Here is a 13,464-nt window from a genome sequence, read left to right as displayed (position 1 = left end):
TCCCTGACCAGGGATCAAACCTGGGCCCACTGCACTGGGAGCAGAGTCTTAACCGCTGCGCCACCAGGGAAGCCCCCCGCATTGACATTTTCTTCCTTCTTTGAAGTGTTGTGCAATGCAGCTTCTAAAAAAGTACCACAACCAGGTGGTCCTTTTTAAAGAGTGGCCCCTGCTGAGAGCTCTGCCTAGCCCTGTTCCTGGCTATGAACTCACTTTAGCAGTCTTTTTGGTCCTCTTTTAATTTTATAAGGTATTTTTGCTTGTTTTAAAGAAAAAAAATCCAAAATACAGAAGTCGTGTGTGGTAATCATGGACACTGCCTGCACCTTCATCCCCAGAGAGGGTATCTGGCCAGATGTTTTCCCAAACATCTTATATACATATTTTCTTCTTTGACTTCTGCTGATGTGGCTATTTTATCTTATTTAATGTCCACAAGCCCCTGAGAGACTGACACCCTCCCCGCATTTCTCAAAGGAGAACTGTGGCTCAGAGAGGTGACGTGACCTGCTCGTGTCCAGCTACTGGGTAGCAGGGCCAGTGCTCAGAGCCGGGCCAGGCTTTCTGTCCGGCCATGCTGCCTGCGAGGTGTAACTACCCATTAGAATGGAAGTGAGTCAGCTAAGAGAAACTGAGGGGCTTGGTCAGGGTCCAGGGCCTTCAGAAGCACCCTCCCCCCACCCCAGGATTGACCAATTGGTCCTGGGGGTCAGGAAGGAAGGGCACTGGGGTTCAGGGGCAGCCCTTTGTCAGCACGTCAGGTGTGGGAGGAGGGTCCTGCCACTTGGAACAAAAAGGGAGGATCGGAGCAAATCCATTTGCTCCCAGTGCTGTCAAGCGGTACATGGATGTGGGCGTCTGTGTAAGTGGTCGGGGGCGGGGGGGCTGCCAGCAAACTCTCCCCTGAGAGTGAGCTACTGTGCTTGGGGGAGGAGGGGCTATGGAACCGGCAGGTGGCTGGCTGGGCGCCTTCTGCTGACTTCCTCAGTCAAGCCTGCTCAAGGCCCTCTGAGCTGGCCGTGATCATGGATCACGACTGCAGCCCCTGTCCCAGCCTGCCATGGCCCCTGTCACAGGTTCCCGCACTCTGTCCTTCTCTACCTCAGGCCCTCTTGGCCCGTTTGAAGCCCTGCCTGTCCCCAGAGCTTGGTAACTGTGAGCCCCACGCCAGTGGAGTGCACAGGACTTCAGCTTCTGCTGTCCCCCTGCTCGGGGCGTTTGCCCTTGGGGCCTGGACATCTTCTCCACGAGCCTTGCAGTCTCCCCGGTACACACTCCAGGAACCCGAGTACCGGTGTTCTCTGCTCCCATGCCTCTCCCAGGATTTGGTCTGCCCCCTGCCCCCCGCCCTTCTCAGAGACCCCAGTCTGGGTCTTACCACCATATCCCTTGGGCCTCACCACTTCAGTGGCCTCCAGCAGCTGGTATTGACATCTCTCGGCCAAGGACTCTCTGCAAAGGCAAGAAGGCCGCTCTTTCCCACACAGGTCAGACCAGAAGGGCCCAGGAATTCACATCAGCCCCAACACCAGCAGCCCTCCAACGATGGCCGATGGGAGTTGGTGTATAAGTACCCCAGCTCCCTCCCCTCTGCCTGAGATCTCTGAGGTGTGTGTCCTGCACCGATTCCTAAGGGTTCCCCGTGGGATTAAGTTCCACTCACCCCCAGCAGTAGCTGAGTCGACAACACACCGCTTCTTGGCTGCCTTCTCTTTTCTGTCTTACTTTCCCATCTGCTATGGGTGTTTTCTAGAATCACTTCCCAAATAAACGACCTGCACCCGAATCCTTATCTCGGGGCTGCTCCCGAGGGAACCCACACAGAGACAGCCGGGATGTTTTCCCCGAAGCCTTTCTCAGATCTCCTTGCTTCCTTCTCCTCTCCAGATCTGGATTTTCTCCAGCTCGCACTCAAGCAGCAGGTGAAGACAGTGTTCTCTGCGTCTGCTCCTCTGGCTGTCTCTGTTGCTGTGGATCTTACACCTCACACTGGGAGCCAAGGATTCTTCCACACCTAAAAGTAATCCCTATGGAGCCGACCTCCTTTCTAGCTGCTTAACCAGGTGCTTGAAGCCGTCACCAACCTGTTGGAACTTGTGGCCGAGCAGACTCAGTCTAGACCACCCCAGGGGAAATGCTGCACATCAAGGGGTGGGAAAGTTTGTTCAAAATCATCAAAAATAAAATTTAATTGTGCTCAGGTACAGGCAGTCCGTCCTGTCCTTCCTTGGGAGCCACAGTCAGCAGTCCCTGAAGGAAAACACACCTGTTCTCTCCAGACAGCCGGCTCCGGAAGGACCTTCTGAGGCTGGCCACCTCCAGGTAGGACGCCTCCACCCAGGGGGGGCTTTGTTTTCCAATGGGGGAAGCGTGCAGGGTACTGGAGGACCCTCAGCACGTTCCACACTTCCGTTCCCTCTCCCGTCTCCTCCTCTGCTGGCCGTCTCCTCCTGTCAGTCTGGCTCGCAGTGAGCCTGGGCTCTGACTCCTAAGTCGGGCAGGAGCACCCTTGGGCCCTGGCCCAGGAAGAGCCACAGCCGCCCTAATATACCTTCTGGGGCACACAGCCCTCCAGCTCCAGCAGCTCCGGCCAGCCGTCGTATTTATTCATGTCTGGGCTGTTCTTTAAGAACTAGAGAGACGGAAGAGAGACATTGACAATGTTAGGACTCACGCCTGCATTTGCGTTGTGCTTTAAAACCTAAATGGCTTCACTTCCTCCTCGCCACTGCCCCATGAGGGGCATGGGAGGGTTGGATATTTCCAGCCCATTTCACAAATGGGTAAACTGAGGCTGGGGAGGGCAACTTGCCCAAGGTTTCAGAGATGAGATCAGGGCCTAGTCACTGCCTGTTTGCCCTGGACAGGGGGCGCTGGTACCAAGCACGTGGGGAGTGGTGCTTGAAGAGCTTTAGCCCCTCTAGGACGTCCCAAATGATAATAATAATAAGAAGAAGAAGAAGAAGAAGAAGAAAAAGGAGCATCCTAGCTGCAAACTATTATATATCGCATGGATAAACAGCAAGGTCCTACTGTGTAGCACAGGGAACTATATTCAATATTCTGTGATAAACCATAATGGAAAAGAATATGAAAAAAAGAAGGTATAGAATGTGTATGTATAACTGAATCACTTTGCTGTACAGCAGAAGTTGACACAACATTGTAAATCAACTATACTTCAATAGAAAAAGGAAGCATTCTAGCAATTCATGAATGCTTGCTCTATGCCAGGCACAAAGCGCCTTCTGTAATTAATCCTCACAGTAGCCCTAAGAACCGCTCGCTGTGATCATCTCACCTTACAGATGGGGAAACTGAGGCACAGAGAACCAAAGTAACCGCCTATGACTACCCAGTTGGTAAGTCGTGGAACCACTGTGTAATATTAATTAATATTAATAATAAATGTATAAAGAGAATAAAATCAGTTAAGATTGTGTTTAAAATGCTCAGGCTTAATTTATGGAAAAAAGAATGTAAATGATAAAATCTACAGGTGGGATAACTGTGACTAACCCTTAGGAAGGAAAAATAAATTCTAGATGCTGCTTCTCTGAAACCCTGTTTCCCATGTGGGAGAACAAAAGACAGAATGGTGTTAATCATGTCGGGGGTCTTCGGTTCATTTTTGGGTGATGGGGCGCAGTCAGCTGATCATAGACATCAGACAAAAGGTGGTGCCGGCTCTTCTCTACTTACGTGCCTCCTCTCTGCTGTAATTGGCCCAGTTTTGTTGGGGCTGGAAGCTGCGCTTTAAGGAAAAGAACAGCGCCCGCCCTGCCTCTTCCTAGAGAGTCCTGACCCTGACACCTTCCAAAGGGACATTCTGGAGCCCCAGGCCCCTGCCCCTGTGTCCTTCACCCAGAGGGTATAAACAGAGGGTCCTCTCCTTTTCTCCTTTAGCACAAGATACTTTGCACTATTCCTTACTTTTTTTAAAAAAAATTATTTTTGGCTGCGTTGGGTCTTCATTGCTGCACGTGGGCTTTCTCTAGTTGTGGTGAGCGGGGGCTACTCTTCGTTGCAGTGTGTGGGCTTCTCATCGCAGTGGCTTCTCTTGTTGCAGAGCACGGGCTCTAGGCGCGCGGGCTTCAGTAGTTGCGGCATGTGGGCTCAGTAGTTGTGGCTCGTGGGCTCTAGAGCACAGGCTCAGTAGTTCTGGTGCACGGGCTTAGTTGCTCTGCGGCATGTGGGATCTTCTCGGACCAGAGTTCAAACCTGTGTCCCCTGCATTGGCAGGCAGATTCTCAACCAGTGTGCTACCAGGGAAGCCCTGTTCCTTACTTTTTAAAAGTAATTTCTTATTACCTGAATATATTCTCTTGGAAACACACACATACAAACCAGGTCAGCATTTTCCAGACAAGGCAAACCCCCTTGCAGCCCACTCTAGCCTCACCCCCACCTCCCTGGAGCTCAGCACGAGGCTTCTTGACTGTCCCTTTTCTGCCTCCCACAGCCCCTCCCCCTCCAGGCTGCTAGGTCTCGTCTGATTATCGCATTGGCTTCCTCCCTGCCTTCTGACTTGCGCCCCTTTCACAGTGCTCCCCATGCACAGGCAGGGAGGCCATTCTAAAAGTATGAGGACAGGAAGTCCTTGGGGAAACTGCAGACCTGGATGAGAAATGCATCCCTATCACTGAGCAAGCTGGTTAAAACTTCTCCAAGGCTCTGATCCTTGTCTGTGAGATGGGATGGATGCTCATTGTACCTACCTTGTTGTGGGTTAAATAAGATCCTGCAGGTCACTTGCTCAGCCGCGCCTGCACAGAGCAAGCACTTGCTGAATACTAGTCTTTCTTGTTATCAATCTGATCTGTTTACTCTCCCGCTTAAACCTACCATGGCTCCCTATTGCCTCCAGGACAGAGTTCCCTTTCCTCACTGGTCCTATATATGTCTGAATCATTGACCCTTAGCTTCCCGTCTTGGATCTGGGCAGAGCTGAACATTCTCACCACCAGAGGCTGGCCAACTTCATGCTGGGGAAGCCTGGCCAGTTCTCCCAGGTTTTGGAATTGCTCTGAGCTGGGGATGCACAGATGGCGATGTCCTGCAAGGGGTGCGGGGGAGAAGGTGCAGCATTTCCTTGGGGCCCCCAACAGTCATTGACTCCCCCTTCCTCCTGTGAGGGCTCCTCAAACCCCACCTCTGGATGCCTCTCAGGTGCACTTTGCTTGGGCCACCCCTGGGTAGTGACTGTAGCCAGATCATGGACCCCTCCTAACTCCCTCCGTGTACTCAGGGGGGCCCTCCTGTGTCCCCTTCTTGGTGCAAGTTCACCCTCTCCAAGGGAACTTAGAAGGGAACTTGGGGCTCCCCTGGCACAAACCTGCCCCTTTACAGGTTGGGAGACTGAGGCAGGGGGGAAGGAGGGGATCACAGCGGGGACCAGAAGCTGGGCATCCCACTCCCTGCTCTGGACTCGCCCCCTCCCCATCATGCGAGCTTCACCTCTACATTCCTTTCCCTTTCCTCCATGCCTTAATTTCCTTTCATCCTTTTTATTTTTTTCTCCTTTTCCTTCTCCTTTTGGGTACTTACCTATGGATCTATGTATTTATATATGACCCACCTGGTCAAGCCTGCTTCCTGCTGGGGGACTAGCCCATCAGGCCGCCCTGATCTCCGGGGTGGACGACCGCTGGGTGGCCCTCCTCACATTGCCCCATGTGTCCTTTCCAGGACACCCCAGCCCTTGTCTGTCCATTCCTGGCATTGTCCCCCGCAACTCCCATCCCCCCCTTCACTGGCACAGGGAGGCTGCGAGGAACTCACCTCCTCAAAGGGGCTTTTACTGTTGAGGTCTCTGGCCCCTAAGAAGACCCAGCTGTCCCGGAAGCCCAGCTGATTTGCGTAGGTGCTGCCCAAGTTGGAGAAGAGCTTCCTGATTTCATCATTCATCCTGCAGGGGACCAGAGAGGACGGTGAGCTCGGGATAGGAGAAGAGGGAGCGTCTCAGCCCCTTGACTCACCCTCCACCCCTCCTCCAGCGAGGGCAGCAGCCTCTCCCGAGCTCAGGAGAAACAGGGCGGAGTGGCCAGGATGCTTCTCCGAAAGCCAATCCGAGGGGCTGGCGAAGCGTTACAACGGTTTTGCTTCTTTTCGCAAATACAATAGATGTTCACTTGGAAAATACGGAAGTTTACAAAGTAACTAAAAATTACTTAGTTTCACCCCCCTTGACATAATTACTGTAAAATTTTAGTATATTTCCTTCATGTCTTTTTTCCCTCGTGCACTGTGGGATTATACCAATTCTTTTGTAAACTGCTTCTTTTTTTCCTTTTTTTAACTTAATGCTAAAGGGTGAACATTCTTTCGTGTGCTTAAATATTTTCTGCATCAGCATTTTTGATGCAGTATATCCTCTTTTACGTATATATAATAATACGTCCTATATCGCCATACATCATGATTTCTGTCACCAGTTCGCTATCACTGTGCAGGGAGAGTGTGTCCAGTTTTTCACTCTGTGACCACGGCTGTGCTGAACCCCCCAGAACGTCTCTTTGTGCGCTTGTCTGCTTGGCTCCTTAGGAGAAGGTGTCAGAAGCTGGAGCCAGCAGGATAGGAGGAAAAGGACTTGCAGTTTGGAGGTGTTTGATTCGCTTCTCCCCGTGGCCTGGCAGGCGGAGGTTCCCACTTACTTGGTCCCCGGGTCATCGTAGGAGGCCACCAGCACCAGCGTGCCCTCTGGAATTCCTTTAAGGAATTTCACCAGGAGGTTAGCATCTGTGGGAGGAAGGAAAAACGACGTGCTGGTCATTTAGGAGAAAGAAGGCTGGTCGTTCTCATCCTCTCCTATGGCCCTAATGATCCAGGAACGCCCGGGCAGCCTGACACTGAGCTCCATCTGCACAGGGTGAGGCCATCCTCATTCAGCTGGTCTGGGGTGGGTTCTGGAATCTAAAAGTTTCCCAGGCGATTTTGCTCTGCCGCTGGGGTAAGAACCATGGTGTAAGGGCCCTTGAAGGTCTATCCCCACAGGGGACCGAGCACAGTCACCTCTCAGGAGCTCCGCTGCCCTTTCTACACTGTTTAAGATGCACCCAGCCTGTCTGTGCTGACGTTAGAAGGTACACCCACCGGGCAACTCGGGCCACTGAGAGAGAACATGGGGCTTCCACAACTCTCCAGCTTACGTCGAGGAGCAAGTCTCCATTCTCATCTCTAACGCCTGCCTGCACTTGAGAGATCTCTGGATTGAACACAGAGCAGGTCTGGGGACAGCACCTGGGGAGGCGTCAGCGTGTAGCTTGCCTCAACGACACTGATTTCTTTTCTGTTGTGCTCATTTTTACGGTCACCTTCCATGCATAAAAAAAGATAATGGCTTTCTACTTAGGGCAGTGATATAATTTCCTTTTAAGATATATTTATTTAGGTTAAAAAAAAGTGAATGAGCTGATTTAAAGGAACACACAAACAGTGCAAATAGTACTCTGGATAAGGCATAACTTATACAGAGGGCTCTTGAACAGTGGAGGAAGTATGGGCAAGATTGGCCTGGTGGGCAAAGCAGGGGCTACATCTGTCAAAGGAGAATAATTAATAGCCCTGCTCAGAGCATTTCTGTAAAGCTCAGATGTGACGATGACTCTGGGCTTGCAGTAAGTGCGTTATAACAGAATTACAATTACTAGCAGGACTGGCTACATAATTTGCAGGGCCCAGTGCAAGATGAAAATGTGGGCCTTTTGTTGAAAAATTATTAATAATTTCAAGATGGTGAAGGCAGAGCATCAAATCAAGTTTCTTCTAAGCAAGGGGCCCTGTGTGTCTTTTCTGCTCACAGCCTGCGTGCCCATGAAGCTGCCCTGATTCTTACTATTCTGTGGGTATCCCTTGAATTCAGAGGAAAAATCGAGTCCCCCAAGCAAGGCCAGCCACCAACTTGCTCTGTAACACGGAGGCCTCCAGTCAATGACCACAGCAGCCCTTGAACTCTTGAGACAAAAGGTGGGAGCTCTGAAAGTACCATCAATTTGTTTGAGCCGTCAGCAGATAGCAAGAGCCGGCTCTCGTCTGGAATGGACAGTGGATGTTTGGAAAAGATGAAGTGTACCTTCTGATAACTATCTTCTCACTTCGAAAAGTCATCTTCTTTTTTTCGTCTTCTGTGGGAAGGGGCGACTTATTCTCAAAAGGCTTCTGTTTCTTGTTCCGCATCAGCCATGGTTACGTCCAAGTTTAGGGTAAGGCATTATAAAACTTGGTTTATCTTTTAATTTTTTTCCCTTTTCTTTTTGACAGATGACCTCCTTGCTTCCGAATCACATGGATGGAGTGAGGGAAGAGGGAGGGGAGATGAAGCTTCCCTGGGCTCCTCCTCCAGCCAGGCTGGGTCCCCCCCCCCCCCGATTACTGCAGGCTATCATTTAATTCTCACATCCAGCTTATGAAGTGGAGGTCTATGGCTACCTCTGTTTTATAGATGACAAAACCGAGGCTCAAGGGATGTCACCTGCTTCAGGTCACCCAACCTGAAATCTCTGACTCCAGAGATGACCTTTACCATAACCTGGTCCCAGGCCACCCTGGACAGAGAACAAATGAAGGTCCCTGCCCTCGGCCCATGGCCTGTTCCGCTCTCTCCTCACCCGTCTCCAGCTCTGTCTTGTACCAGGAGGGGCTGTGCATGCCTGCATGTGGACACACACCCTGCCTGTCCAAGCTCTGTCATTGCCACCCTCTCCTCCAGCAGCAGCCGTCCCCTGGCCACCCCTCAGTCCTATGGCTGTGTCTGTAGCGTGGGGGGCACACCTCCAGCAGCGGCCGTCCCCTGGCCACCCCTCAGTCCTATGGCTGTGTCTGTAGCGTGGGGGGCACACCTCCAGCAGCGGCCGTCCCCTGGCCACCCCTCAGTCCTATGGCTGTGTCTGTAGCGTGGGGGGCACACCTCCAGCAGCAGCCGTCCCCTGGCCACCCCTCAGTCCTATGGCTGTGTCTGTAGCGTGGGGGGCACACCTCCAGCAGCAGCCGTCCCCTGGCCACCCCTCAGTCCTATGGCTGTGTCTGTAGCATGGGGGGCACACCTGGAAGAGGTCTGCACGGGCCCTGATACAGGCTCCAGGTGGGCACGTCCTCTGGCCCTGCAGACCCTATCTGTGAGGTGGGACTTGGCTGGAAGACGGCCGTCGTGGGAAGCCCTGAGCCCAAGACACAGTCCCGGCTCCTGTCTCTAAGGATGCCGTCACCGGTCACCTTCTGAGCACCCTCCCCCGCTGTGACATCTGGGCAGCAGACTTCCATTTCCCCCATTTCAGCCCCTCCTTTGTCTGTAAAGCCAAGAGGGCTTCCTGCTCTCTGCTGCTTGGTGATTTCTCCCCTTCTGGGTTCACATATTTAGGTGGGTGCAGTGAGGTAGGTTTTCCCTGGAGACGGAGGCAAAGGTGGGAGATTGAGGATAGAAGAAAACAGCTGATTGGCAGCAGGAGGGCCCTTCCATTCTGCGAGGAGCTTCTGGGGTGAGGGGTCTCATGCTCAGCGCCCTTAATGCCCGAGCCCAGAGCTGGCCCTGTGATCGCGGGGACACAGAGGGATACTGAGTCGAGCCGGGCGCCGAGAAGGAGGCTGAGGTCAGTTCATCTATCCTGGCGGAAGCCAGTCTTTGCAGGGCCCAGACCTCTGCTGCCTGCAAGGGGCCACCCTGCTGCTTTGTTGCTCCTGCCGAGGCTCCTGTGTTGGTGGGGCTGGGTCGCCGGCTGGGCAGCAACTGGCATATTGGGCCCGGGACTGATTCCACCACAATTTGGAAGATGTCTCAAGCCTGCGTGAGAGTCCTGCCTCCACCCACAGCTTTGCCGGGTGGCCTGGCGGGGAGCAAGCTGCTGGTGGGGACTTAGGTATCCGGGCCTCCAGCCCAGGTGAGTCGGTGCCCTGTTGCTGGGCCGTGCTAAGGACAAGGAGAAAGGGACTTCCTGAGTAAGGGGTGTCCATGGGTACAGAGCAGCTCAGAAAGCATGTCTAGGTAGAGAGAAGAAAAGACAACTGCAGAAAGATGCCGAGAGCTTGGCGCCTCAGAGCTGTCCTTTCTGGGCCTCGGGAGGCCTTGTCCTGTCCTTGGGCTCAATAGCAAACTTGCGGCTTAAAAAAAATACCTTCTACCTAGCAGAGCAAACTGGGCCACATTCCCTCGTCCTCAGCATTTCAGTGCACATGTGCCTGGCCTCCCATTGCCAGCAGCAGCATTTCTTTGCCTGAAGGTCTTCTCCGGCCTCCACATCCTCCTTTGTACCCTGGGGCGGGCCAGAAGCGTGGGAAGTGCCAAGGAATAGGGGTAGGAGCACCGCGGCTCCCTCGCCCCTCGGGGTGTCTCAGGGGCACATGTTCTACACTGGCTCCCCGCAGCGATCGTGGCTCCGTAACGCTCTGCACTGGCTGCCTTCCTTTCCCCGGCTCACTCCCCCACTCCCTACTGACATTCCCTGAGATCACCTCCTTCCAAATAAACACCGCACTGGAATCCTTGCCTCAGGATCTGCATCAGGGAGTGCGCAGTAAGACAGCAGAAAGGAGTTTCAAAGGCGGCAGGACGGCCCCCTCCACACTGTGCCGCCTTCTGATTGGGTCCCTGGAAACAAGAGCCAAACTCCCGGCACCCAGATAGCCTCTTGCCACAGGAAGGAGCTCAGCCCGCCCTCGACTTCAGTGCCAACAGTGGTGCCTACCTCCAGAGTACATGTCGAAATATTTCTGTGTCATCACCTTTCCTGTGGTTCCTAAGGGATAAGAGAGCAGAACTATTATTTGCCGTAGCACGTCATTCTGTCTTTCATGTTGTGGAGAGTGGCTACTCTGTAGTCTAAGGTCTAAAAATAGAAGAGAATAATAGTGGAACAAAATTAGGTCCTGTAGAAAGCATGCAGGACTAAATTAGGTGCCCAGTAACCATTGGGCTGATCTGAGAGGTACTAGCACATAACAGTGCAAGGTCTCTGGAACTGAATGGAATCCAACCAGTCTGGGTTTGTGTTCTGCCCTGCCACTTCGTAATGCACGACTTAGCATTTGACCTCAATTTTTGCATCTGTACCATGGGCTGTGGGAACTAAATGAGATGTATTTAAAATATATGCATGTGAGATAAATCTTACCTATAAAATAGTAACTAAAAAAACTACAACCATCATTACTATTCTCACCTAAACAGGAACTCTGCAATTTGAGTGCTCCAACTCTTGAAAGCAAAGGGATTTTCAGTGGGCTGAAGTGTACTCAGTGTCCGGAGTCCAGTAATCTGGATTGCCTTGGTGGGCTTTGCAAGGCGTACAAATCCTACAGGGAATCAGGTGTTCTGGAGGAAAATTGCAATTCTTACCTTTGGCCACTGGATGGGGGTGTTGCAGAGGGGATGGCGGCTCTAGTTTCACCTTCACTGCCCCCTCCCCCAATTCAGTTGGTAGATTTGATAAGAGGGTGGCGACAGGGGCCTGGGGAGTGGCAGCTCTCCTGCGGGGTGGGAGCAGGCTCTCACTGCAGTCCCCCGTGAATTCTTGGAACCACTAGTGTCCAAGCCCGTCCAGACACTTTACCTGGGGCTCTTGGGAAGGAATCTATGAAGCCGGTGAAAGTACTTTTGTGATCCTGTGCATTTGCTGATTTTTCTGGAACCGGGGGTGGGGGTGGGGGGGGCAGAGGAGGTGTAGTTTGAACAGTTTCTCAAAGGAATCCCTGCCATCTAAAAGGCTGAGAAGTAGCAATCCTTTTGTTGTTCTGGCTCGTTATGTAGATGAGGACCCTGAGGCCCTGAGAGCGATTTGTTAGACTTCCCACAGCTGGCATGCAGTAGGCGCTGCGCATGTGCTTGGACACATTTCTAGTCTAGCGGGTAGTTTCGCCGAGTGATTAAGACCTGGAGTCAGCCAGAGCCAGGTTCAAATCTAGATGATTCTATTGGCTGTGTATCCTGGGCACGTTGCCCAGCCTCTCTGAGCCCCCATTTTTTTACCTGGAGAACAGGGAAACTGAGCATCGCTGCCTTCTAGCATCGTGATGACGATCAGTGGAATAGCTAGCACGCAGTAAGTGCTCGATAAATATGAGCTCTCCGTGTCATCAGCGGTTGTTTTTATCTTTGGGCTTTGCGAGGGATGGGGAAGGAGGCCTCCATCTGAGCCCATCTCCTGGGAGAATATTCAGGCGTTTTCTCCCACGGTGGTCCATTTGGAGGAAGAGAAGCCCAGCAGGTTTCAGCCCGGTCGGCTGCAGCTGGAGCCCTTCCCTGCCCTTCCCACTGTGGGGTGAGTGGAGACTGGGTGGGACCGTCGATGTAAGTGAGGCTGCTACAGTCTCCTGGGGCCTGGCGTGCTGGGGGTGCTCTGAGACCGTCTGGAAGGGGCCAGCAGCAGGGGGACTCAGGCCTCCCTCTCCTCTAGACTCTGGAGGAGGAGCGGCCCCCCCTCAGCTTCCTGCCCCTCCTGGCCCACACCCTTCCTGGACTCCCAGGTAGTTGGCCAGAGCTGTCCTCTGACCCCTGTCCGGCAACGCTCCTCCTTTGTTCCAGGCTTTGACCTCTCCCCTGACGCAGCAGGCTTTCTTGGCAGACGGGAAATGGGTCCTCTAGGAGCAAAGGGCCAGGGTTCCAATCCTACCCTGTCACTTCCTAAGTGTGGTTGTGTGGTCACACTGCACACAAGCTTGAACCCTTTTTCTCCCAAGTGTCCATTGTGCCCTTTTTCCATCTGCCCTGACCTTTGTCCCAGGAATAGCTCTTAGATCCAGGCAAATAGCCCCTGTTCCCCAGATGATGTAAGAGCTGAAGGCAGACAGGAGGGGCTCAGCTGGGGCCACAACACCTGGTCCTTCTCGGCCCCTGTAACCTACCCCCTCCTGAAACATGTCCCTGTTCCTGGCTTGGCCTGCAGTTGGCTTCCTGTTCATCATCTGCTGGAGATGCAGGCTTACGGAGACTGTGGGCCTCCCTGGGTCTCCCTGCCTCTAGCCTCCCTATTCCAAGCTAGAAGAGGTTTCAGGAAGGCAGGGCTGGGCCAAGGCCCTGCTCAAAGCCTTTCCAAGGCTCCCTATTTTGCTCTGCTTCAGGTCCACACTTCTTAGCAGGACACTTAGCCCCTCATCCTCTGGCCCTGCTGGTCCCCCAGCCTCACCTCTCACCACCCTGCTTTTATGTTATAGCCAGAGAGAGCCTGTGTGGACCCCCAAGCCCCTCTCCTCCTTCTTCCTTTCCCTGCGCCCTGCACAGTGTTGCCCTGCCTGGAAGGAGCCTTCCTCTTTTCTCCTGGTCAACCCCTACCATCCCTCAGGCCTCAGCTGACCATCACCTCCCTCTGGAAGCCTCCTCCCCCGACTACCTCTGCTGCCAGCTCTGTGTCCCAATCCCAGAGCTGTGTTTCCTTTTCCTTCATATGTGCTCACCACCTTCTGATTTTTTTGTGAACTTCATGGGCGCCCACAGGGGCTTGTCAAGCCATGGTCTGTCCTTCTAGTTCACAGGTGACC

General features: G+C 53.1%; 1 protein-coding gene across 9 annotated transcripts in view; it reads right to left on the bottom strand.

Moving 5' to 3' along the window:
* Positions 1-1,413: 1,413 nt before the first annotated feature.
* CFAP20DC (CFAP20 domain containing) overlaps positions 1,414-13,464 on the bottom strand; it is a 352,715-nt gene continuing 340,664 nt past the window's right edge. For all 9 annotated transcript variants that reach the window (XM_060308448.1, XM_060308451.1, XM_060308450.1 and 6 more), the window contains 4 exons: positions 10,677-10,727; positions 6,654-6,738; positions 5,782-5,908; positions 1,414-2,632 (listed from right to left, as the gene is read on the bottom strand). In XM_060308448.1, coding sequence (XP_060164431.1) covers positions 2,543-2,632; positions 5,782-5,908; positions 6,654-6,738; positions 10,677-10,727 — 353 coding nt within the window. In that variant the 3' untranslated portion in view covers positions 1,414-2,542. The remainder of the gene's footprint in view (positions 2,633-5,781; positions 5,909-6,653; positions 6,739-10,676; positions 10,728-13,464) is intronic.

This window comes from Globicephala melas, chromosome 11 (genome assembly GCF_963455315.2).
Source record: "Globicephala melas chromosome 11, mGloMel1.2, whole genome shotgun sequence".
Taxonomy (NCBI): Eukaryota; Metazoa; Chordata; class Mammalia; order Artiodactyla; family Delphinidae; genus Globicephala; species Globicephala melas.
The sequence above is the reverse complement of the archived record's forward strand: the minus strand, read 5'-3'. Positions and strand labels throughout refer to the sequence as shown.